This window comes from Penicillium chrysogenum (assembly GCF_028827035.1).
Source record: "Penicillium chrysogenum strain IBT 35668 chromosome Unknown utg000004l_segment0_segment0, whole genome shotgun sequence".
In the NCBI taxonomy this organism is placed as follows: domain Eukaryota; kingdom Fungi; phylum Ascomycota; class Eurotiomycetes; order Eurotiales; family Aspergillaceae; genus Penicillium; species Penicillium chrysogenum.
This window is the reverse complement of record NW_026622752.1, coordinates 5,194,439-5,218,130: the sequence shown is the minus strand read 5'-3', so window position 1 is coordinate 5,218,130 and position 23,692 is coordinate 5,194,439. Positions and strand designations below refer to the sequence as shown.

The 23,692-nt window shown below is 37.7% G+C and overlaps 3 protein-coding genes across 3 annotated transcripts; all 3 read left to right on the top strand.

The window, feature by feature from the left end:
• Nucleotides 1-18,430: 18,430 nt before the first annotated feature.
• N7489_007933 (SWIRM domain-containing protein) lies at nucleotides 18,431-19,590 on the top strand (the record flags this gene model as incomplete). Its single annotated transcript, XM_056713683.1, has 3 exons — nucleotides 18,431-18,661; nucleotides 18,795-19,073; nucleotides 19,147-19,590. 3 exons carry the CDS (start codon nucleotides 18,431-18,433, stop codon nucleotides 19,588-19,590), a joined length of 954 nt encoding a protein of 317 aa, XP_056567398.1.
• A 915-nt stretch (nucleotides 19,591-20,505) lies between these two features.
• On the top strand, nucleotides 20,506-21,981 carry N7489_007932 (CDC50/LEM3 family protein; the record flags this gene model as incomplete). The annotated part of the gene is made up of 6 exons (XM_056713682.1): nucleotides 20,506-20,599; nucleotides 20,652-20,688; nucleotides 20,743-20,839; nucleotides 20,903-21,632; nucleotides 21,680-21,842; nucleotides 21,897-21,981. 6 exons carry the CDS (start codon nucleotides 20,506-20,508, stop codon nucleotides 21,979-21,981), a joined length of 1,206 nt encoding a protein of 401 aa, XP_056567397.1.
• A 343-nt stretch (nucleotides 21,982-22,324) lies between these two features.
• On the top strand, nucleotides 22,325-23,312 carry N7489_007931 (zinc metalloprotease; the record flags this gene model as incomplete). The annotated part of the gene is made up of 3 exons (XM_056713681.1): nucleotides 22,325-22,327; nucleotides 22,378-22,596; nucleotides 22,650-23,312. 3 exons carry the CDS (start codon nucleotides 22,325-22,327, stop codon nucleotides 23,310-23,312), a joined length of 885 nt encoding a protein of 294 aa, XP_056567396.1.
• Between the last annotated feature and the right edge of the window lie 380 nt (nucleotides 23,313-23,692).

Sequence of the window (23,692 nt, the reverse complement as noted above, 5' to 3'; positions counted from 1 at the left end):
AAACGCTAGCTTTTATACTATATCGATATTATAATAGCGTTTCTTTATATAGAGCTAAAAGAACCTATTAAAATTGAACTTCCTAAGGGTATATAAGATAACTATCCTACTAATTCATTTATTAGATTACTTTAAAAAACTATCTATAGACTAAAATAGAGTCCTCGCGAATAGTATTAGCTTATTTATAACGTTCTAATCTCTATAGGATTCTACCGGATATAAGTAGACTATTTAATTTTTATAAAGGACGGTCTCTATATTATAGTGTATATTAATAACTTACTAGTTTTATCTCCCTCTAAAGATATAATTTAGTATTTTAAGACTACTATTTCTAGATATTTTAATATCTCTAATAAAGGGATCCTAGAAAGATATCTAGCTATTAACGTATACTATAGAGAAAGTGGTAAGATTTATTTATCTTAGTCCGACTATATTAACTAGATTCTCGCTCGCTTTAGTCTTAAAAAATATAATACTATCGCTACCCTAATAGATAAGAGAGCGGCTTTAACCCCTTTTAAAGATAGGACCGCTATAAAGATATAGATAAAAGAATATTAGATAAAAATCGGCACTTTAATTTAGCTAATAGTATTAACTAGGCTAGATATCTTATTTATAATAATTAAGCTTACTAGATATATAAAGAACCCTAGAGAAATATATTTTTAAGCTTTAAAAAGGGTGTTTCGATACCTTATTAGCTTAAAAAACCTAGTAATCTCCTTTCTCCTAATAGGCTTTAAGCCTAATACTAATCCTACTCTCTACGGATTTTATAATATAGACTAGGCTAGTCTATATAGCGAAGAAGGGCTTTCTATATCTAGCTTTATTTTTAAGATAGCTAGAGGTCTAATTTCTTAGACTAGTAAGAAATAACCCTACGTTACTTTATTAATAATAGAGAGCGAGTATATTACTAAGGCACTTACTATTTAAGAAGCGCTCTAGCTTATATAACTACTTATTAAAATTAGTATTAAAGGTTTCTTAAAAAAGCTAATTCCGATTTATATAGATAATAATAGGGCAATTACTTTAGCCTTAAATCCTAAGTTTTATATAGTAATAAAGTATATTATAATTCGTTTTTACCGGCTTCGCGAAGAAGTCGCCGCTAGATCTATATACTTCGTAAAAATTCTAATAGCGTAGATAGCGGCCGATAGGATAACTAAACCCCTCGCTAAAATCATATTTCGCCGCTAGCTTTCCTAGATTAGTCTCTATAAATACCGGAAGGATTTTTGATTTCCGGTTTATATATAAAAATAGGGGGGTTAAATCTATAGTTTAAAAGTATTTGTTTTTACTAATTTATATCTGGTTTTTTTATTAGGAGAAGGGTGGTTTTTAGCTATATAGGCTAGATAGTTATATATTCTATCGTGGGGGGTGTTAGAGGTCACGTGACCTCATATGCTCCCTCACACTTTAGCTAGCTTACCTGTAGATAGTTTCTTCCCTTCTTCACGTATCTATCTATTTTCCAGAGCACACTACCTTTCCCTGTAGTCTGTCTCTATCAGGAATAGTATATTCTATAATTACTATAGATAGTAACTAATAAATTTAATAGTCTAGGCTATACCGAGCTCTATAGTAAACTAAGATACTATACCGAAGGGTAACTCGGATAACTATAATATAGCTATAGGAGTAAATAGAAATAAAGATTAAATCGGGTAGGCTATAGATATATAAAGTATAATATAGTTTATAGAGGGTTTAATTTAAGAGATAGCTATAGGTATTATAAAAATTACTATAATCTAGGCGGTATATTAATAATATAGATTACTTAGAAGCTATATTAGAAGGTAGTAATAGCGCGTATATAAGTATTACTATCTTTAGTATATAGTTTAGCTAGTTTAGCCTCGTTAAAGAGGGTATAAGTAAAGGGGGGTAGGTTATAGACTATAAAGGATTATATAGTTAGACTCTAGAGCTAGAAATATAAAAGGGAATAGTAGAATATACTAAATAAGTAGCCGGTAGCCTAATTATAGAATATATAGTTTATATATACCCCTTTAAAAAGGGCGTTACTACCCTTATTAATAGTAATATAGTAGGATTAGAAAGTATATTAGCGGAGGGAGTAATTATAGTAGGCCTAGTTATAAGACGCGATATAGTTAAATCGCTAACCGAAGAGGGCTATAACGCTATTAGTATAGCTAGAGACTTAGTAAACCTTAAGGTTATACTTATTATAGACCTAATTAATATAGGAACTAAACTAGTTAATAGATAAGGTATAGATAAGTTCCTTAAGAGAGCTAGCGAGATTAACTATAGGGTTACCCTATCGGTCTAAAAACCGCTATATAGCTAAAGAAACTATTAGTATATTATATAAATATATATTTAGGCTATAGCTTATAATACTTACTATATAATAGTAGTATAGGGGATATAACTAGCTTAGTACTATTAGCTATAATAAAGATTACTATATATAAATACTAGGTAGGTATAGTATAAAAAGAAATAATAAAAAGTAATAAGAAAGTAAGGTTAAAGTAGTTAGCTAGGCGACTCTAGACTATTATATATATAGGTAAGGATAAAAGGGCTAATAAGATAGTATCTAATAAGAGAGTAAAGTAATTAGGTAGTAAAACCTCTAGATATTTACTCTTTTACTACCTATACCTATCGAATAGTGAACCTATTAAGTTAAACTACTAAATATAGGGCTAGTATATAAGCTATAAATAGAATATAGGTACTATATAGCTACTACTAGTAATATACTAACTCTATTTAACTCTATAGTTCTCTAAATTAGTTAATTTATATTACTACTAACCCTAGTTTACCTTACCGGGCTTTATAAATATCACCCTCTACTAGTATAATAGAGGACTAGCTAGAGAGTTAGTTTAATATTATTCTTAAAGCGGTATAAGATAGTAATAAAGGGGATACTAAAGAGGAGAGTAATAATAAAGATATACTCATATCTTATATATATAATAGGATAGTATTAATAGAGATAGCTATAAACTAAGATAAACTACTATCTAATAGGAATTTAAGTATTAGACTACTAGATAAGTTATTAATACTAATTAGTAAGGATATATATTAGATACTAATTATAGACTATATACTAATATATATAGTAAATAACTTATAAGAGTATTAGATATAGGAATAACTAGATATAACCTAGCTCCTATCTAAGGTATTAATATATCTAAAGAGTATTAAAGATTTATAATATCTAAATATTAACTAGTATATAGATAATAGAGAGGCCTATAAGATATAAATACCGATAGACCTAGCGGGCTATATCGCTATATATAGATAACGCTTTAGTATTTAAGCTATAAATATCGATCGCTATAAATAATATATTATAGGGCTAGCGGTTTTTAAGACTTATAAGGTTATAGTTAATATAAATAGTTCTATACTTTTCGATAGTGTATATATATACTATATATTCTAAGGTAACTATACTAGTTATTTATTTATATATAGGGTCCTAGACTAGGTACTATAGATCTTTATAACCTCTACCCTAATATATAAGTTTAGATATAGGGTACTAAAGGGTAGATTAGCTAGCGATTATAATTAACTATAAGCTTTAGGCGAGGAAGTATAAGATCGTATATTATAATCTTAGGCGAGGATTCTAGTAGAGTATACTAACCTAAATAGATAGACCCGAAAGTCTTTATAGTAGCTTTAAATCTATAATATATATATATATTCTACTTTTAATATAATATAGATATTCGACTATATAGTATAACCCGTATATACTATTTAAGAGGGTATTTAGATATCGGAATCCTTTAGAGGATCCTTTAAAGGATTCTAGGCGTATATAATACTCCTAAAGATCCTTTAGAGGGTACTCCTAAGGATTCTAGATATATATAATACTCCTAAGGATCCTCTAGAGGGTGCTCCTAGGGATTCTAGGCGTATATAAGCTCTTAAAGATCCTCTAGAGGGCCCTTCTAAAGATTCTTAGTATAATACTATATAATAAATCTATAAGGAAGTCTATTAATAATATATATATATATATATATATATATCCTTAAATATACCCTATAATAATATACTAATTTTATAGGTAGATAGATATAGGTATTAATATTTAAACCGCCGTTAAATATTCTATTTATAATATATACACTAGGCGTAGAGCTATATAGAGAATAATATATATCCGAATATCTTATTATAGTCTAGATACTAATTATAGTATAAATCGATTTAACTATATATATAATAGGACTACTAGGTAGTTTAGAATAGGCTAGATTCTATATATATTTAGATAATAGCCTATAGCTTATAGTATCTATATAGAAAGGTCCTCTTTAGCTTTATCGTTTACTAAGTCTAGCTCTTAGGTAGTGTATTTAAGCTTAGTAATATAGGCGTTAAAGACCGCCTAATCCTAGCTAACCCGGCGATATATTTAATCTACCTACTCTCTAGCGTACTATAGATTTTAAATAGATTTAGTATATAAGCTTTAGATAACTAGGGACCTATATAAGGATAAAATAGGTAGTACTTATAGTCTAGGCTTAGGCTAGACTATATTAGAGCGTAATATACTACTAAATAATAAAAAAGTAGTAGATTTAGATAGCGAGTGTACTTTATAATACTTAGACTATATATTTTAGGAAGGTAGAATAAGTATTACTAACTATTAAAGCGTTATATAATAAGAGATAGAAGTATAACTAATCTATAGCCCCTATTAGAGAGGAATAATAATCTTAGTGCCTAGGGCCTAAGTAATAAAGTACTAGGCGATACTATCTAATATATTAGTATAGAAAGAGTAGGAATTACCGCTATTATCGAAAGCGTAGTTTATATATATATTATTAAATAATATCTAGGAGTTAGAGAGGATAGCGATAATATATAACTAAAATAGTCTATTACTCTATATATAAAAGGCGTATTAGTTAGAGAGATTAACTATAATACTAAACCGCTAATATAAGGCCGAGCGGATCGATAGTCTCTCTAACTTTATATTCTAGTAATAAGGCTAGCTAGACGCCCTATATCGCTAATCTAGATATAGGGAGTTAGGGCGGATTAATATCTAATACTCCCTCTTCTAGCCTAAATAGTTAGGATTAGATACTAGATCGCTATAGGTATCGAGACTATATAATACTAGATTTAGTAAGGGTATTATAATAGGGTTAGACTAGCTAAGGACTAAGAAACTATTAATAGGGTAAAGGTATAAAGACTAGCGGAATACTTATCTAGATAAATTAGCGGCTAGACTAAAGTAAAAAAAGGTAGGAGCTAAAGGCTTAGTAAGGGTTAAGTTACTATTAAAAGGGAATTAGAGTGTAAACGTCGATAACGCTTCTAATAGATATATAATAATATAGTTAAAGGTAATAGGAGGTAAATAGTCTAAAAGAGATACTAGAAAAGAAGGAAGAGAATAAATACTAAAGAGGTAGTAAGAGATAAGGATAAAGACTATAACTTTATAGGTCTAAATTAGAGCTATAAAAGCGTAATAAAAGTAGTAAAGTAAATAGATAGATTAAAAGATAGTCTTAGCTATTAAATTAGCTTCTATAACGCCTAGAAAGGTCCTTATAGAGAAGAATTAGATACTATATTAGTATAGGCTCGCCTATTATAGAGATAATAGAGATAGCGGAGACGATAGGGCTAGAGGCTATACTAACTAAAGGGGGAGAAGGAGATCTAATCTTTTATAAGCTACTTTAGTAGCGGCTTTAGTAATAATAGTAGGCGGGTAGTAGCCCTATAAAAAGAAGGGGATAATATAGGTAAGAAGGTAATAGAGGACCGGACTAAGATATAAGATAGTATAAATCGGCCTAGTATAGTATATAAAGATAGGCGAAAGACTAGAGTAGCTATAGGGGACGAAATCGAGTCTAATAGCGGTATATACTATAGTATATAGCGTTATTAGTTATCTAAACGTATTGGTATAGTTAGTATAGGCTAAGCGGGTTAGAGGCGATTAAAACTAATAGCCTCTTTAAAAAGAACTTCTAGTAGGGTACGGATCTAAGATACTACTATATAGTAGAGGCCTAAAGAATAGGGCCGCTTAGTAATATTAAGTACTACCTAGTCTATAGTAATACCCTATACTTTATAGACTATTATAGCGTATAATAGGACTAGGAGAAACTAGATCCTTATATACTATTAGTTCTTTATAAAGAACTTATATATAATAAGGAGAATAAGGATAGTAGAGGAGTGATTAGGCTTAATTCTATAGCCTATAAAGTTCTTAAACTATATAAAGAGGGCTATAGGGGTTTTATAATAAAGGTCTATAGTACTAAAGCGCTATACTATATCTTTAATAGTACTAAAGGCCCTATTAATAAGGCTACGTTCGGTCTAGATATTATCGAGGAGTATAATATAGCTACTAATAGAAAACTAGATTATATAATAGAGGTTACTAGCCTTTTTAATAGAGGTAGCCTTAGTATTAGTATTAGTATAGGCGGTAGTAAGTGTAAGGATAGGCTAATAGAGGTCCTAGAGACAGCTATAATTATACTACTATATCTAGCTCTAAGTAAGTAGGATATATAAGGTATTAGCGAATACTATAGCTTTATAAAGATTATTACTATAGACTTAGGATATAAAGAGCTTAAAGTCTCTATAAGTAAAACGCTCTTTATAAAGCCGGTTTAGTATACTACGGAACTAGATACTAGTATTATCGGTACCCTATTAATATATAATAGTATTAAGCTCGATAGTCCGGTTAAAAGCTATATAAAAGACCTTAGCCTATATCTTATAAGGTTTAGGTATAGGTAAGTTAGAGAATATAGGCTTCTAGAGGACTAAAAGGAGCTAGAAAAAATTACCTATAAGTAGGATAGATACTAAGACTACTAAAGTAGCGGTCTTAGGAGCGGGGGAAGATCTTTTAGTACTACTATTTAATCTAAAATAGTATATTAAGCCCGACTATAGACTTCTTATCGATAATAAGATAATAGATATTATTAAAGACCTCTTATATAGCCTTAATTATATCGGTAGGTAGGGATATATACTTACCTATAAGCTTAAGAGAGAGGCGGAATAATAAATTTAATATCTAGCCTATTATATTAAATATAGTAACCCCTATTAGAGTTATATATAGGATAAGACTATAGACGCTAGACTCTCTAGCTATCTAAGTAAGAGTAGCGGATAGAAGTATTATTAGATAGGACTTTCCTATCCCTATCTTACTATCGATATTTAGTAATATAGGATTAGGTCTTACTATAAGTAACTTATAAAAATACTTAATAATTATATCGAATACCTACCGCTACTTTAGTTAAAGGATATTAAATAAAGTATTAGACTAGATTTTAAAAGGCGCGGGGTCTATAGATATAGACTCCTTCTAATAGTCTAAAGGGATATAGAGATCTATATTATAATATATATAAAGTATCTAATTATATTTATAGTTAAGATTATACTCTTTAAAGTTATTAGAGTCTTAGATATATATAGCTAGATCCTAATTTAGGCTACGCTATACTAAATCCTACTAGGAGTAGGGCGGCTTATCCTTATTATCTTTATAGGCGGAATCCTTATATAGGTCCTCTAGGGTATCGTTAACCCTATAGCTATACCGATCGTTAGAATAGCTATAGAAGGCCCGGTAGTACTAATATATATTTAGCTAGAAGCTAAATCTAATACTATTAAGCTCGAGAAGATTATCTTTATACTAGAATAGGTAGTAGAGTATAACCTTAATCTAAGTATAGTCTATTATATTAGGCTAATACTAAGGCTAGTATAGGGTGTTGATATATTTGCCCCCCCTTTGGCTATTCCTGCCCCCCCCTGCCTGATTCTGCCTGATTTTCTGGCAGAATTCTTTTCTGCCAGGTAAATCTCTACTTTTAGAATATTGATTTATATAGTAAAAAATGTATGTTTATAATAAGAAAAAAATACTTATTCCTATATAATTGAAGCTTTTATTCGTATATAACCCCCTATTTTACTTAGTCTATATTAAATCTCTATAGTAGCTCGGGCCTTAGCCTTAGCCTAAGCACCTTAGCGCCTCGACCACGAGATATTCCTACACTACGACTAAGGAATGGGGTTAGACTCGGTATTAGACTCGGCGAGCGATAGAGGTTTACCGTAAGTGTGAAGTAAGGCTAGCGACTATAGTAGTGGTAGTAGTAGTAGTAGCTATAAAAGTGGAGAATAGATAGGAGATAAAGGAGAGAAGAAGTAGGAATTAGTAGAGAGAAAGGTAGGTTTAACGAGGTAATATTGATTTTAAATTTAATTTCTATAAATCTTTACTTTTTATAAAGGGTACTTATTTTTGTTAGGGGTTTATATAGTAAATAGAGGTACCACTAGGAGTGCTATACTTGACCAGAGAAAGCGGTGATTTAAAAAGGAAGGCGGTGAGAAGGGCGGTCAGCGGATGCCTGAATATCAAGGCAGGGGGGGGCAGGAATAGCCAAAGGGGGGGCAAATATATCAATACCCTATAGCTAATCTATCTAGATCTCCTAATCTATCCGGATCTCCTTCTATACTAGCTACTAATTACAATTCGAACACTACTAATAATAATAATACGCTTACGAATAAGCCGCTAAAAGGGGTATCTATAGAGGAGTATATAAAGAAGTGGCTAGCGTATAAACTAGAGAGAAGTAATAACGGAAATTGCTCTTACTATAGTAAGAGACACGGAGTGAGTAGATATTTCTATCTATATCCTAAGCTTCGCTATCTAGGTTAGATTCTATCGCTAGGATTATAGATCTATAAGAAAACGATAAATTCGGTATCTAATAGCACTAAATTTAAATAAGATAAAATTTAGCCTATATATAGATCCTAGATAGATAGGACCCGCTAGGCGAATCTCTCTACACTAGATACCGGATTATCCGTATCTAGTTTTATTATAATATCTATCGATATCGATTTCTATAAAGAAGGTTTTAATCCTTCTTATATTATAATAGAGAGCTACTATAAAGAAAGCTGTTCCGATAAAAATGTTATTAAAGAGAGCCGGTACAATAAGAAGGTTATAGTAGAGAGCCGATATAGTAAAAACGTGATAGTAGAGACTACTATCTAGGAGGACGAAGTAGGTATAGTAGACCCTTCTAATTCGCTCTAAAAAGAAGGGAATGCTCTTATTACAATCTAGCTATCTGCTATAGCTCTAGGCTATCTATAGGTTTTGGATATTAGCGCTTCGGAGCATATCTATAGTGATAAGACTACTTTTTCTATAATATAGGCCTATATAACTAGCTAAGAATATAAATAGTGGACTTCCGGCAATGAAAAAGTTAAAGCGGATACTTATAGTATTATCAATTTGACTCTCTACCTTAGAGATAATATTGTGTATATAGCTTAGGAAGTAGCTATCCGGATAACACTAGCTTACTATTAAATTAGCATTCACTATGTTTATAAGAAGGGTGGATAATACAATCTGTTTTCACTTAGGACTACCGAAAAATAGCTAGGAATCTGGTGGAATAGTAAGACTAGAGCTTTATACGATAAATACGATAAGCTTATTAGCTATACTAGAATGCACTAACGAGTCCCCTTTTTATAACTCGCTTCCCTAGCTCTCGGTGTAGCTCTCATTTCTATAGAGCTTGCACACCGGAGACTAGGTCATACTAGTAGTCATGCTACAAAAATCAACTAAGCGGATCTAGGATGTGATTTTCACCAAGATGATGACGCTGGTGATCTCAACTGCGAAGCATGCAGACTTGGTAAATCAAAGCGGATTGTATCTCGCTCCCAGCAAGCGAGAGCAACCAGAGCAGGCTACATGTTTTATATTGATCTACAGCCTGTATCTCCACCTGGTTTCAATGCAGATGCCAAATCCAATGCCAGCAAATATGACAGAAAAGCTCATCGACAGCAAGGGAAATCCGGCAGATGCTTTAACAAAAGCACTGCCAAAAGTCGATTTCGAAAGGCTTCGAAAACTGCTAGTCAGCAAGAAGGAAAAGACGGGCTAAATTGTCATACTGAGTTGTTTTTTACTGCGTCTTTCTCTATGTTTTTACTGCATTTTTACTATGGGAACCAGATTGATTTGGCTTTTGATGCTCAGTCTGGGGGGGGTGTGTTGACATGCATGGTATGGCATGCCTTTATGCCTTTGTCTCATTATGTGCAGACTGAGCCTTTGTTTTGCTTTGTCAGTTTGCTATGTCAGTTTGCCATTCCTTTGTTAGTACAGGCTTCATATACAGCCTGTTTTTCCATAGATTCATAGCACGCATCTTCTTCCCGATTTTCCCTCCATGCTAGTTCTCACTAGCAGTCCTCCTTCGTAGCCTCAACAGTTTATAATCTCAAATGTGATAAGGAGGATTTTATTATAGAAATAAGAGTAAGATATGTGATCTATAGTAACCGCTAGCGACTAGGATTCGATTTTAACGAAACCTATACACCGGTTACGAGACCCGAAAGCACTAGACTTTTTCTATCTATAGTTACTATCCGAAACATATAATAGGAACAAATTGACTATACCACTATATATCTTAATACACTTATTGATAAGAGGTGCATTTTTATAAGACCACTAACCGGATACTACTAGAAAGACATTCCTTCTTCGACGTCTAAATCCCCTTTCCGGCTAGACTAATCAGAATCTAGCAAAGTCTGTATACTAAAGCAAGTATTATACGGACTTCGACAATCAGCAAATCTGTAGTACGAAACGCTAAAAGAAGAGCTAAAAAGACTAGGTTTTAAAGAGCTTCCGGATAAAAGGTATATTTTCACCTATAGAGAGAGAGAGATCTCTAGCTTTTGCTCTATATTAACGATATATTAAGCGCTACTTTAGATAGACGACAAATCTAATGGTTTAAAGACAATATCACCTTTAAAATCAAGGTAGTTAGTGAACCTATAAGGTTCCTAGGAAGCAGCTTAACTAGATCTCTATCTAATAAAGTTTCTTCTTCTTTATTAACAATTTTTATCGACTAAGATATATATCTAGAAGATCTATTATAGATAGCGAGTCTAGGTAAGGTTTCTTTAATATACCTACATATAAAGTTATCTTACTAACCGCCTTTCTCTATAACGGTCTCTTCCTCGGAGACAATCTTTTCATCAGAGATACGAAGAGACGATAAAGTAATAGTCTCTTCTATAGTCTCTTCCTCCGAAAAAGTAGCTTTTAGAGAAGATATTAGTAAGGTTACCTAGTTAGGTATACATATAAGACCCGATATTGCTTTCGCTATAAACAGATTATAACGGCGAACTACTAACCCTAGGAAGGAGGATTTATAAGCTCTCTCCTAGTTACTACGCTATTTAAAAGGCGTACCGAACTATAGAATACGACTTACAGATTCTAATAAAAGTAATAACTAGCTAATTAGCTATACTAATTCGTCATTTAACGACTACGAAGATAGGAAATCAACCGAAGCATATATCTTTTACTATACTAGAGCGCCAGTTTTATAGAGCTCACGGAAATAAGACATTATGGCGATAGGAAGCACTATCGCCGAATACATTACTCTTAATAGAGCTATATAAGAAGCGCTCTATTTAAAAAAGATCCTTCTCCAGCTCCGTTTACTATATAATATAAAGCCAATTCTAATTTATACAGATAGCGACAATACCGTTGCCATTCTCAAGAAGGACTCCTACAATAAAGGAACTAAGTGGGTAGATGTCAAATATCAATTTATGAAACATACTATAAAGACGAAGCAGATCGATATCCAGCTCATCGATAGCAAGGAAAACCCGGCAGATGCATTAATAAAAGCACTACCAAAGGTCGACTTCGAAAGGATTCGAAAACTGCTGGTGAGTAAGAAGGAAATGACAGACTAAATTGATGATTTTTACTATGATTTTTACTATGCAAACCAGATTGATTTTTACTTTTAATGCTCAGTCTGGGGGGGTGTGTTGACATGCATGGTATGGTATGTCTTTATGCCTTTGTCCCTTTGTGCAGACTGAGCTTTTGCTTTGTCAGTTTGCCATTCCTTTGTTAGTACAGGCTTGATATACAGCCTGTTTTTCCATAGATTCATAGTACGCATCTTCTTCCCGATTTTCCCCTCTATGCTAGTTCATCTCACTAGCAGTCCTCCTTCGTAGCCTCAACAGTTTTAGATACTAGCGCTTCGGAGTATATTTATAGTGATAAAACTACGTTTTCTACTATATAGGCTTATATAGCTAGCTAGGAATATAAATAGTAGACTTCCGGTAATAAGAAAGTTAAAGCGGATACTTATAGTATTATTAATTTAACGCTCTATATTAGAGATAATATTATATATATAGCTTAGGAAGTAGCTATCTAGATAACACTAGTTTACTATTAAATTAGTATACACTATATTTATAAAAAGGGTAGATAATATAATATATTTTTACTTAGGACCGCCGAAAAATAGCTAGGAATCTAGTGGAATAGTAAGACCGGAGCTTTATACGATAAATACGATAAGCTTATTAGCTATACTAGAATATACTAATATATCCTATTTCTATAGCTCGTTTCCCTAGCTCTCGGTGTAGCTCTTATTTCTATAGAGCTTATATACTAACGGCTAGGTTATACTAGTAGTTATACTATAAAAATTAACTAAGCGGACCTAGGCTATAACCTGCACTAGGACGACGAAGGATATAACTACGAAGTATATAGACTCGGTAAATTAAAGCGGATTATATCTCACTCCTAATAAGCGAGAGTAACTAGAGTAGGCTATATATTTTATATTAATCTATAGCCTATATCACCCCCTAGATTTAATCTAGATACGAAATCTAATACTAGCAAATTTAATAGAAACTATATTATAATTATTATAGACGATATAACTAGATACCGTCTTATACTATATCTTATTACTAAAGCGGATATATCCCTAGTTCTCTAGAAATTTACCGAAGAAATACGCTAGAAAATGGGATACTAGCTATAGGAATAGAGAATTAACGGCGGGACGGAATTCTCGGTTTTTACTAAATAGGCTAAATTAATAAATATAGGGGATTGTTAACGGCACCCCCCCTTAGATCCTCACACCCCCCTTTGGATCCTCGCACCCCCCTTTGGATCATGGCACCCCCCCCTACCTGAATATTAAGGTGTATACCCTACCGCCTTCCTAATTCGGGCACCGTATTTACCTCGACACCTACACCTTCCTACCGCATTCCTCACCGCCCTTTAAGGTTTCACACCGCCTTCGTGTTAAACTCCCCTAACACTATTAGACGATAGTAGATACCTACAATTTATATATAAATATATAGTAAAAATAAGTCACTTTTGTTAGCACCTATACCTAGTATACCTAGCACCCTTCGTTATCCCTAGCACTATATCTAGCACTATACCTAGCACTAAGACTAGCACTAAGGCTAGCACTAAGGCTAGCACCGAGGCTAGTACTATACCTAGCACTATATCTAGCACTAAGGCTAGCACTAAGGCTAGCACCGAGGCTAGCACTAAGGCTAGCACCGAGGCTAGTACTATACCTAGCACCGAGGCTAGCACTAAGTCGTAAGACGTGAATATAGACGTGAAAGGGGCCGGAAACGCGCGCGGGGACCTAGTTAAGAAGCATATTTAACCTATATAAGTATACTAATGCTTAATTTAATAAGAATATACAATTTCTTCTAATCAAAATGTATGTTTTTTTACTATATAAACCGGAATTCCTATAGTGGTGGCAGAATTATATAGTAGAAAACTCTACACTAGCAGAATTATATAGTAAAATCTAGAGTCGCACCTGATTAGGAAGGCGGTGGGGTGGATTCCTTAATTCCCAGGCAGGGGGGGGTTGCTATGATCCAAAGGGGGGTGCGAGGATCCAAAGGGGGGTGTGAGGATCTAAGGGGGGGGTGCCGTTAACAATCCCCTATATTATTAAGTATCTCTATAGTTACCTAGACCTTACTATCGTTTTTAGTAGGACTAATAAACTCCGTTCTTATATATATACTAATACGGCCTATACTAATTAGGAAGTTAGTAAATTAACTAAGGGTTCGGTATAGTATCTAGCTAGTTTACCTATTATATAGGCTACTAAGAAATAGATAATAATAGCGAATTTAACTACTATTACTAAGTAGTGCGCTTTTAATTAACTATATAGGGATACTATATAGCTAAAGAAAGTCGCTAATTTATTCTAACTTCCGCTCTATTATCCTAAAATCTATACGGATAATATTAATTCCTAGCTTCTTCTCTCTAAAAAGGGAGGAAAGTTAGTAAATCGATAGCTAACACTTCGATACTTTTTCGTTAAAGACGTAGTTATATAAGGTTATATTAATATTAAACGTATTAATACTAAGAAAAATATAGCTAACGGCTTTACGAAAGCTCTAGGTAAAGAGCAATTTAAGACCTTTACTAATCTACTTAGTATAGTCTAGATTTATAACTATAATAATATAGAGTTTTTCGATATTATACGTATAAGATAGGTTTTATATAGAGATATAGTTAGGTCTATAAGGGGGATATTAGGTGGATCACGTGATATCACGTGATACTACTATAGGTAGATAGTTCTAGACAGCCTCTCACCTTTAGTCTCTTCTTTTCCCTCTCTGTGTGACCAGCCAGGTCTACAGGCAAAGTATAAGCAAAGCAAGAGAGTGCTATTCTTCAAGTAACTAAAGACAGAGAAGAAAGAAGGAAAGCAAGCAAAGTCTGGCGAGCTCGAGAGCTTAATCTAACCAGACTATACAAACGATGCAAACTCTGTCCTCTCTCGCTAAACTAGCAAACAATTAAGAAGAGCAAACAACCAAGGAAACTAATCTATCATCTGACATATGATAATGTAGATCGTTATATAACCCCCTTATGAAATTCTATCTAGTCCCTAGATGTACGAAGACTAGCTATAGCGGCTTTATAATCAAAAGTGTCACCCGTTTCGAGAGCTAATAAATCTATCCGATCGGTGTTATAGTTCGTATTCGAAGAGCTATTCGTATACGCGCCCTGATTCGAATGCGAGGTGTTAGTAGAGAAGGTGTAACCGGCGAGCTACTATACGACACTAATAAACTCGGTGTATATACGGGGAAGGTTCAATTACTACGAAAGGCGGTTTCGAAGTGAGCTTTAAAGACCTTTACGGAAAGTGGAGATCTTTATGACTTCGGGCCATTCCTATCCTTTTACTTCGTAAAGAACACGCTCAAACTTAGCGATATAGGTAGCGAGGGATTTATCGGGAGACTACTTAATCGAAAGGAGACGGTCCTCTACTTCTTAAATCTTATTAGGATTATCGTATATATAGCGAAGGGAGTCGAGAATTATATTATAGTCGTAAATACCGGAATCACGCGCGGCGGAGAGCTAAGGAAGAACTATAGCCTAAATTTAGCTAGCGAGATTAAGGTAGACGTAGTAAAACTAAGCTATAGAATCTCCTATAGCGGGTCCGTCGATAGCGAGCTTAGCACGGATAGAGGCATCCCACGTATCGTATTTCACTACAAGACCAGTAAACTTCTCGGGATCGGGGAGGGAGGATTTTGGCCTTTTAGACGAAGATAAAGAGGGTTATACGGAAGGTGAAGCTTATACGGAAAGAGCTTACTAGAGAGAGAGCTGAAGGCTCTGAATTTTATCACGAAGGTTGTCGATAGTAGATGAAAATTCTACACGAAGCTCTATAAAAAGCTCTTCACGAAGCTGTTGAATTTGATAATGATCCATTTTGACGAAGATCAGGTAAGGAAGCAAGGTGAAAAAAAAATTGCACTAGTACCTTATGCCTAGGAAGTGGAGAAGTGAAGAAAAATCCGGGGAGGAAATCCGGGGGTGGAGTCTTGATGGAAGGGTCCAGATAGTCTCTCGCTCTCAGCTTACTAAATGTCCCGGAGCAGCCTAGTCTCTTCTCATACGCACCGGAGTCACGCTACCAAGCTGTCCATAAAGAGAAAAAGTGCTTCGAGCCGAGAAGGTTCTCTCAATGAGTCTTCTATACAGCTGTACGAAACTGCCGATACTGACATACAGGACTTTGCAGACAGGGTCTTTAGTTAAATGTGACCAGCCAGGTCTACAGGCAAAGCATAAGCAAAGCAAGAGAGTGCTATTGTTCAAGTAACTAAAGAGAAGAAAGAAGGAAAGCAAGCAAAGTCTGGCGAGCTCGAGAGCTTAATCTAACCAGACTATACAAACGATGCAAACTCTATCCTCTCTCGCTAAACTAGCAAACAATCAAGAAGAGCAAACAACCAAGGAAACTAATCTATCATCTGACATGTGATAATGCAGATCGTCACACTCTGTCCATTTTAATATATACGATACTTTCTCCATTTGATTAGCATCGTAGCATTTCTATGATTTATCGAAGCTCCGACCGTATCGAAGTATTCGATATATTTATATAAAGCTCCCTCTTATATAGTAGTAAGCTTCCTACCGTTAGGTTATCGTTTAAAAAGCGTTTTTCTACCTTTCTATCTTCTTCGGAGCCGGCTATTAGGGAACGCGAATTCTCGCGTAGTTTTTATAATATTAGGTTTAGATTGCTAGGAGAGAGACTCTATTACTTTCTTAACCTATAAATCGATTTCTTTATTGGTTTAAGGTATAGTTAGTGGGGTGGTGGATGATCAATATAAGGATAGTAGATTTAAAAAGAATTTACTATTTATATAATCCTTTTTATATGGGTGGCAGACCCTCACTTACGAGGGTCCGTATTTTTGGTAAAAAAATTGTGGGGCCGGTTAGACCATAACAAAAACCAAGGTTAATTATCATAAGTCTAGTGGGTTCATATTGCTAGTTGACACAAAGGTTCAGCCTAATAGTTCTGAGGTCCTACTGTATTCTTCAATCCTACGTGTTATATATAGTACTTGATAACCTCATCGACTAGCTAGTACCATATCCAAACAAGTGGGATTCGTGCCCAGAGGCCCGCGCCAAGAATGGATGCCTTGTTCCTGGCCTCAGGGAGTATAGGTTTTGTGGCTGATAATGCAAATGACAACAGCGGCTCTGCGATTGTCCGTAGGTGTATGATGACGTCACTCCTATATGGAGAAAGGAAATAGCATAGGCGCCTAGCGCAGGCAGCCATTCAACCTATGACTCAACCTTGGAAGGTTCCAACATTTGGAAGACAGATGAGTCAGACTCCAGTCACCCAAGGTCTCACTTGATAAGAAGAAAGAAAAACAAAAGGAAAAGTTGGATATTGCCAAAAGCGAAGCGGAACAGCAAAAGCAAAAGCAAAAGCAGAAGCAGAAGCAAAGCAAAAGCACAAGCAAAGAAATCAAAGATAAGGATCTACACCAATAGATCACATGGTACAGAGGGTCAATGCCATGAAATGATTGGCTCGCCTTTCCTGCGGCTGATCCTATTAGGTGATTGCCCGCATGGGATGTTGTCACATGTGGACTTTAGGCAGGAAAGGAGGTAAAGGAAAGTGCCCATACAAATTAAATCCGAAAAGTTACCAGAACTTTACACTTGTATTAGTCGCTTGAAAGATTGGGCATAGATATACTAAACCATTTAGGTACATATACAGATATGTGTATATACTAAAAGTAATAAAAGTAATATAATACCTACATAATACCTACCTTGTGAAGTACCGGATACAAACCAAAAATTACCTTCGTATGTATCATTACCTCAGAACCGGAGTATGGAGTAAGTAACCAAATGATGAGATCAGCTGGTTCTTCCCAAATGACGCCCAAACATCCTTTTTCCCCTCAGATTCCCCCCCTTTTTGCGCTCTGATGCCCTACTAACCCTTTTACAGTCAGTCCATTGGTCTCATGAGACCCCTGGAGAAACTCGGAATCTCCATTAAGCGCCACCCCGCAGTTTATCATCACACCCTCAGCCCCAAACTGACTCACAGTTTCCAATATTCCCTTCAACTTTCCCTTTTCTCTTCCTCTCTTCTTTTCCACTTTATCCTTTTTATCTCCATTTGGTCCATTCTCGCTCGATGGACCATTACCCTCTTCATCAAATTGACTCATTCGGCCATTGGAGCCTTAACGCCGAGACTTAGGTCATATTGGCTTATCGCCACTCAAGAGAGACAAAGAGGGTAGACCTGACAAATCACCCGTTTTGCCTGGTGATTCAACTTCCATTGAGTTCCATAAACACTTGCCATCAGCTTTCGCCATCCATCTTTCCACTCTCTGGTGTATTCATCCCCCCAAATTCTCTTCCCCGAAACCATAGCCCTGGACACCATTGACTACTTTAACCTCTTATTGCCCAATTACCGTTGGCCCAAACGGTATTTAATCCGGAATGACTTCGTCTGCTGGCTGGCAGCCAGCTAAACAGCCGTCCACTATGCATCGCCTCCCTTCTGTTTCTAGCCTCATGTCACCCCCGGAGACCAAGCCTCTCGAGAGCTTTCCAGCCTCGCTTTCGCCGTTTGCAAAGCCTCGAGACTCTTCAACTCGTGACATACAGCTTCCACCCATCTCAGCTGATCGGAAACGAACCCAGTCAGAGATGGACCTCCCATCGCCACCTGTGACTCCCTACACAGGGAACAAGAAGAACAACTCCCACGCCTCGGACCAAATTGAAAGGGGATTTGGGATCCCCTAGGGATCCTGTCCTTTTCCCCCATCAAGATTCCGTTACTGACGTTGCTACGGATGAGCCGCTGTTCGGGCCCGTCCACCCTCCATCTGCAGAGGCACTTGTGGAAGAGCACATGAATTCTCATATGGCAATCTTTCGCAATAAGTTGAACAAACCCACACGAGATGAATATCTCCTGGCGCTCTCCTGTGTTCCTATTGTTTCGACCCAGTACAATCGCAACCCGGGTGCTTGGGCCCGAGAGGAGCGGGAGACGCTAGAGCGCCAAATGGCCATGATGAACCGCTACCGTCCAAGAGATTACGAATCCAAATTGAAGAAGATTGCCCCTGCCCCGGTGAAACGATTAGGAACTCAACCGCGGGTGCAGCGAACCCGGGTCAAACGCACCCCCTAAATCCACACCCAAGCAGCAGGTGTTTGACAACTTTGAACCCCCCCAAACCCCACTTACCAAACCGCGAGCCTTGGGCACGAATCGCGATGACACCGATTATCACTCACTCAAGGATTATTCGCCCCCGACAGAAACGCTAGGCAGTAATGCCAAAGCATTGAAGGCCGATTGGAAGGGGCAGATGTTGGATTTGAGCAATGACCCAGACAGAAATATTCTCAGTCCCGCTGAGCTCAATCTCGCCTCTACGCTGAGACTTTCATGTGCGACCTACCTATGCAGCAAGCGTCGGATCTTCGAAGCTCGGGTTCGAGCCCTTGGTGTAGGCAAAGAGTTTCGCAAGACGGATGCCCAACAGGCTTGCAAGATCGATGTCAATAAAGCCAGCAAACTTTGGACCGCTTACGAACGTGTGGGTTGGTTTAAACCTGAATATTTCCATCAATATTTAACATGATATCGCGGGTTACGTGTTGATGGTACTGCGGATAATGATGCTGCCAGTCTACCACAGCCTGTGTGTTGTCTCCCGCTCACCGGCCGAGCCATCAAAGATACCGTTTCCAATAACTGACCCTCCACCTCAAGTGTCTTACCACTGTGCAATACAACCCTCGACTATTAATCCGGATTTGAGTGCTGACAGCTCTCTGCACCTGATCAAGACGAATATTTGAGTGTCCCCAGGATCAACCCATCTTGCATCTTGACCTTTCGGTTACCTTTTTCAATTGTTATTTCGCTTTTACGACTCATCATGACACATTCTTTCCTTTTGAGATTCCCCCCTTTTTTGGTTTTTGCCTCTTTTTGCCTCTTTTTTGCATACAACCCCCATGGGCTTTGATTCTTTCCAACTTCGGTTGCCGGCTATGGCGTTTGGGTGCTTCGCTTCAGTTTTGCTTTGTGTCTAGAATGACAGGCTTGGTTAGCCACGGGTGTTTCCTTTGCGATTGAACTCTACTGCTTCCCCGTTCTCTTCCCCCCTCTTTTTTTTTTTCAGAAGGGCAATAGCACATAGGATAAGGCTTGATACCCTGACCAGATATGGTTCTCCTACATCACAATGGAATTGGTTTGAAACTGGCATGAAATTGCGCCAAATGTGTAAAAGGATTTCCCTGTAAACACAATAGATCAATATCTAATAATTAATACATATGTACTTAGTACTCCGTTACTATATGTTAAGGTTAGTTGATGATATGTTTCTAATTAAAACACAAAATAACCTTGGAAAGCGGTGGGGCGCAATCGTAATCCTCCGGCAGCCGGGCGCCACCTTTTTTTGACGTATCCCTTGTATCATCTTCCGCTTCACTCCAATCTGGATCATCCAATTTCCTCTTTGAATTCATATTGGTCAAAAGCCATGTCTCAGGAGGTGACTCGTGCTGAGTCCATCGAGGAACAGGAGCGTGCAAGGGAGGATAGCGACAAGAAACCAAAGTCTCGCCGACCAGCCAGTATGTTCTTTCTCATCAACCCTTTTGACCACGACTAATTTGTCTCCACCAGATACTGCTTTTCGCCAGCAAAGATTGAAAGCATGGCAGTGAGATTGCGATTCCTGTATATCTGCTTCTAGACTGTGCTAACCTTCCACTAGACCAATCTTAACCCCTAAAAGCGTTCTGCCTCTGTTCTTCATTGTTGGTGTTATCTTCGCCCCCATTGGCGGTGTTCTCCTGTGGGCAAGCTCTCTAGTATGTCTCGTTTCATACCTTTGTGTGCTTGATCGAACAGCTTCTGACGGCCGTATGCCCTAGGTCCAAGAAATTTCCATCGATTACTCCGACTGCTCTAGCAAGGCACCGACTGACAGCTATGCTTCCGTTCCTCACTATTCGGCGACCTTCAAATCTTCTAAATCCATATCGGCACCCACCTGGCGCAAGTCCATCAATGAGTCTGATTCGGGCACCGTTACTTGCACTCTTCTTTTTGAGGTTCCCAACGAGCTTCCAGCACCGGTTTTCATGTATTACCGCCTCACCAACTTCTATCAGAACCATCGCCGATATGTTCAGTCGCTCGATTTGAATCAGCTGAAGGGAGATGCTGTCTCTTACAATACGATCAAGGGTGGCGCATGTGACCCATTAGCGGTCAACGAGACGGCTAAGAAGGTCTACTATCCATGCGGACTGATTGCAAACTCATTCTTCAACGACACAATTGGGATGCCTCGAATCCTAGACCCGAATGCATCCGAGAATGAAAAGCAATACTATGAAATGACCACTAAAGGCATCGCCTGGGACAGTGACAAGGAACTCATCAAGGGGACAAAGTACAAGATGGATGAAGTACTCCCACCGCCAAACTGGGTCTGGGCCAGCCAGGATGGGGTCTATAAAGAGGATCCCAATTTACATGAAAACGAAGCGTTCATGGTCTGGATGAGAACGGCTGGTTTGCCATCGTTCAGCAAACTTTCCCGCCGTAACGATACCCATGCCATGCCTGCTGCGAAATATTCCATTGAGATTGTTGATCGTATGTGTTACTACTACCTCTTATCCATATTTTACTAAACTGTTCAGGTTTCAATGTCACCGAATATGATGGAACCAAGTCCATCTTGATATCCACTCGAACAGTGCTTGGAGGCAAGAACCCCTTTATGGGAATCGCCTATGTGGTTGTTGGTGGAATCTGCGTTGTCCTCGGGGCTTTGTTTACTATTGCGCACTTGGTGCGTCCGAGGTATGATTTTCCCTTTCTTCGTGGTAGACAGCAGACACCTAACCTCCTTACTAGAAAACTTGGCGATCACACCTATCTCACTTGGGATTCCAATCAACCAAGCACTGCCATCGCCACGGGACGCGATAATGCCCCGTAGATATCTTCCTCTCACATTTGTTTTTTTGGCGTTGTTTCTTTCTGTTTCAATATGCCCTGTAAATAACCCCTGTGCTCAATGACCTCATCCTCGAATTTCCGACATACCAATTGTTCCATTTTCTCCGATCCTTTACATGCCCGTGCCCCTTGCTCAAGACATGCATTCCCGCATGACGCAGCATTCTTTATCGGACGGGTTATATGATAGCATACCCCCGGATACTGGTCAATCTCGAGATTGATGATTCTGATGATTCTTTGATTCATCATCCATTCCTTTCGTTTTTCTCTCTTTTGGAACAGGTGTGAAGGGGGTATCAAAACCAGGGCTTCTTAACACCATGGTCTGTCACTCTTTTTTCAACTCGTCGTCCTTGTTACCCTTTTCCTGCAGGTTCGGTGCAGCCCCTTCGCCCTCCAGAAAAGAGGCACCTGTGCTACTGAAGATCCCGGTGCAGATTTCTTGCATGAAGTAGCGCGCCTCCAGTCGGATGAAGCCAATCCTGCTGGTTCGCAGGCCAGGGAGGCTCCAATTGAGATCGAGACCTGGTTCCACATAATCAGCAGCAAGTCGGAGTCCACCCAGGTCACTGATGATATGATCAATTCCCAAGTCAGTCGCTTCCTTTTTCGACTGGTATCTCGGTGCTAACATTCTGCCTGTAGCTTTCTATTCTACAACAATCTTATGCAGATTCTGGCATTTCCTACCAATTGCAAGGTGTGACTCGTCATGTCAATGATAAATGGGCAAGTAATGCGGATGATACGGCGATGAAAACGGCCCTTCGAAAAGGGAGCTACCGAACATTGAACGTTTACTTCCAAACCAATCTTAAAGCCTCGCCTGGACAAGCAGGACGCGCTCTCGGGTACAGGGGTGCAGTTACCAATAATGACTTGGCATCAAGCGTTCTGGGATTCTGCACCTTGCCCGACCCGAGTGTCAATGCCAGTAGCCCGGCTTCTCACTATGTCAAGGATGGCTGCAATATTTTGGCCAACACAATGCCCGGTGGCTCCCTGGATCTCTATAATCGAGGTGGAACTGCCATTCATGAGATTGGACACTGGAATGGCCTTTTGCACACATTCCAGGGGGAATCTTGCTCAGCGGATAATGCTGGCGACCACATAAGTGACACGCCACAGCAATCCACCCCGACTGATGGGTGCCCTGAGCAGAAGGATTCGTGTCCGGACTCCCCTGGGCTGGACGCGGTCCACAACTTCATGGACTATTCATCTGATGTATGCTATGAGCGCTTCACGCCCGGACAAGGAGAGCGCATGCGGAGTATTTGGATGTCTATGCGTGAAGGGAAATAGCGGGAAAGTGACTAGCAATAAGTCCAATGCAAGCTCGCTATGGAGTCCATTCGCAGCCATATGTACACCCGGGAGACCGCAAGGTCAGAACCAAACCAGCCAGCTAAGTTAGTTGGTTGCTGCGATTTAGAGAAATGCTACATTCTAAAAGATCCGTTGAACGAATATCATGCGTGAATATTTTGGATACAGTACAGTTAAGAGACGTTAAGAGACTAGTTTCCTCCCAACCAACACCATAGATGTGTCTTCCTCTGATTTCTCATCCACCGTGGGCCCGAGTCGAATCGTACAATAATTTGAAAGGCCAATCAAGAGATACAAGGCGTACGTAGCCCAAACTTACCTGGCCCATAGATTGAAACACAAAATGCAAGAAA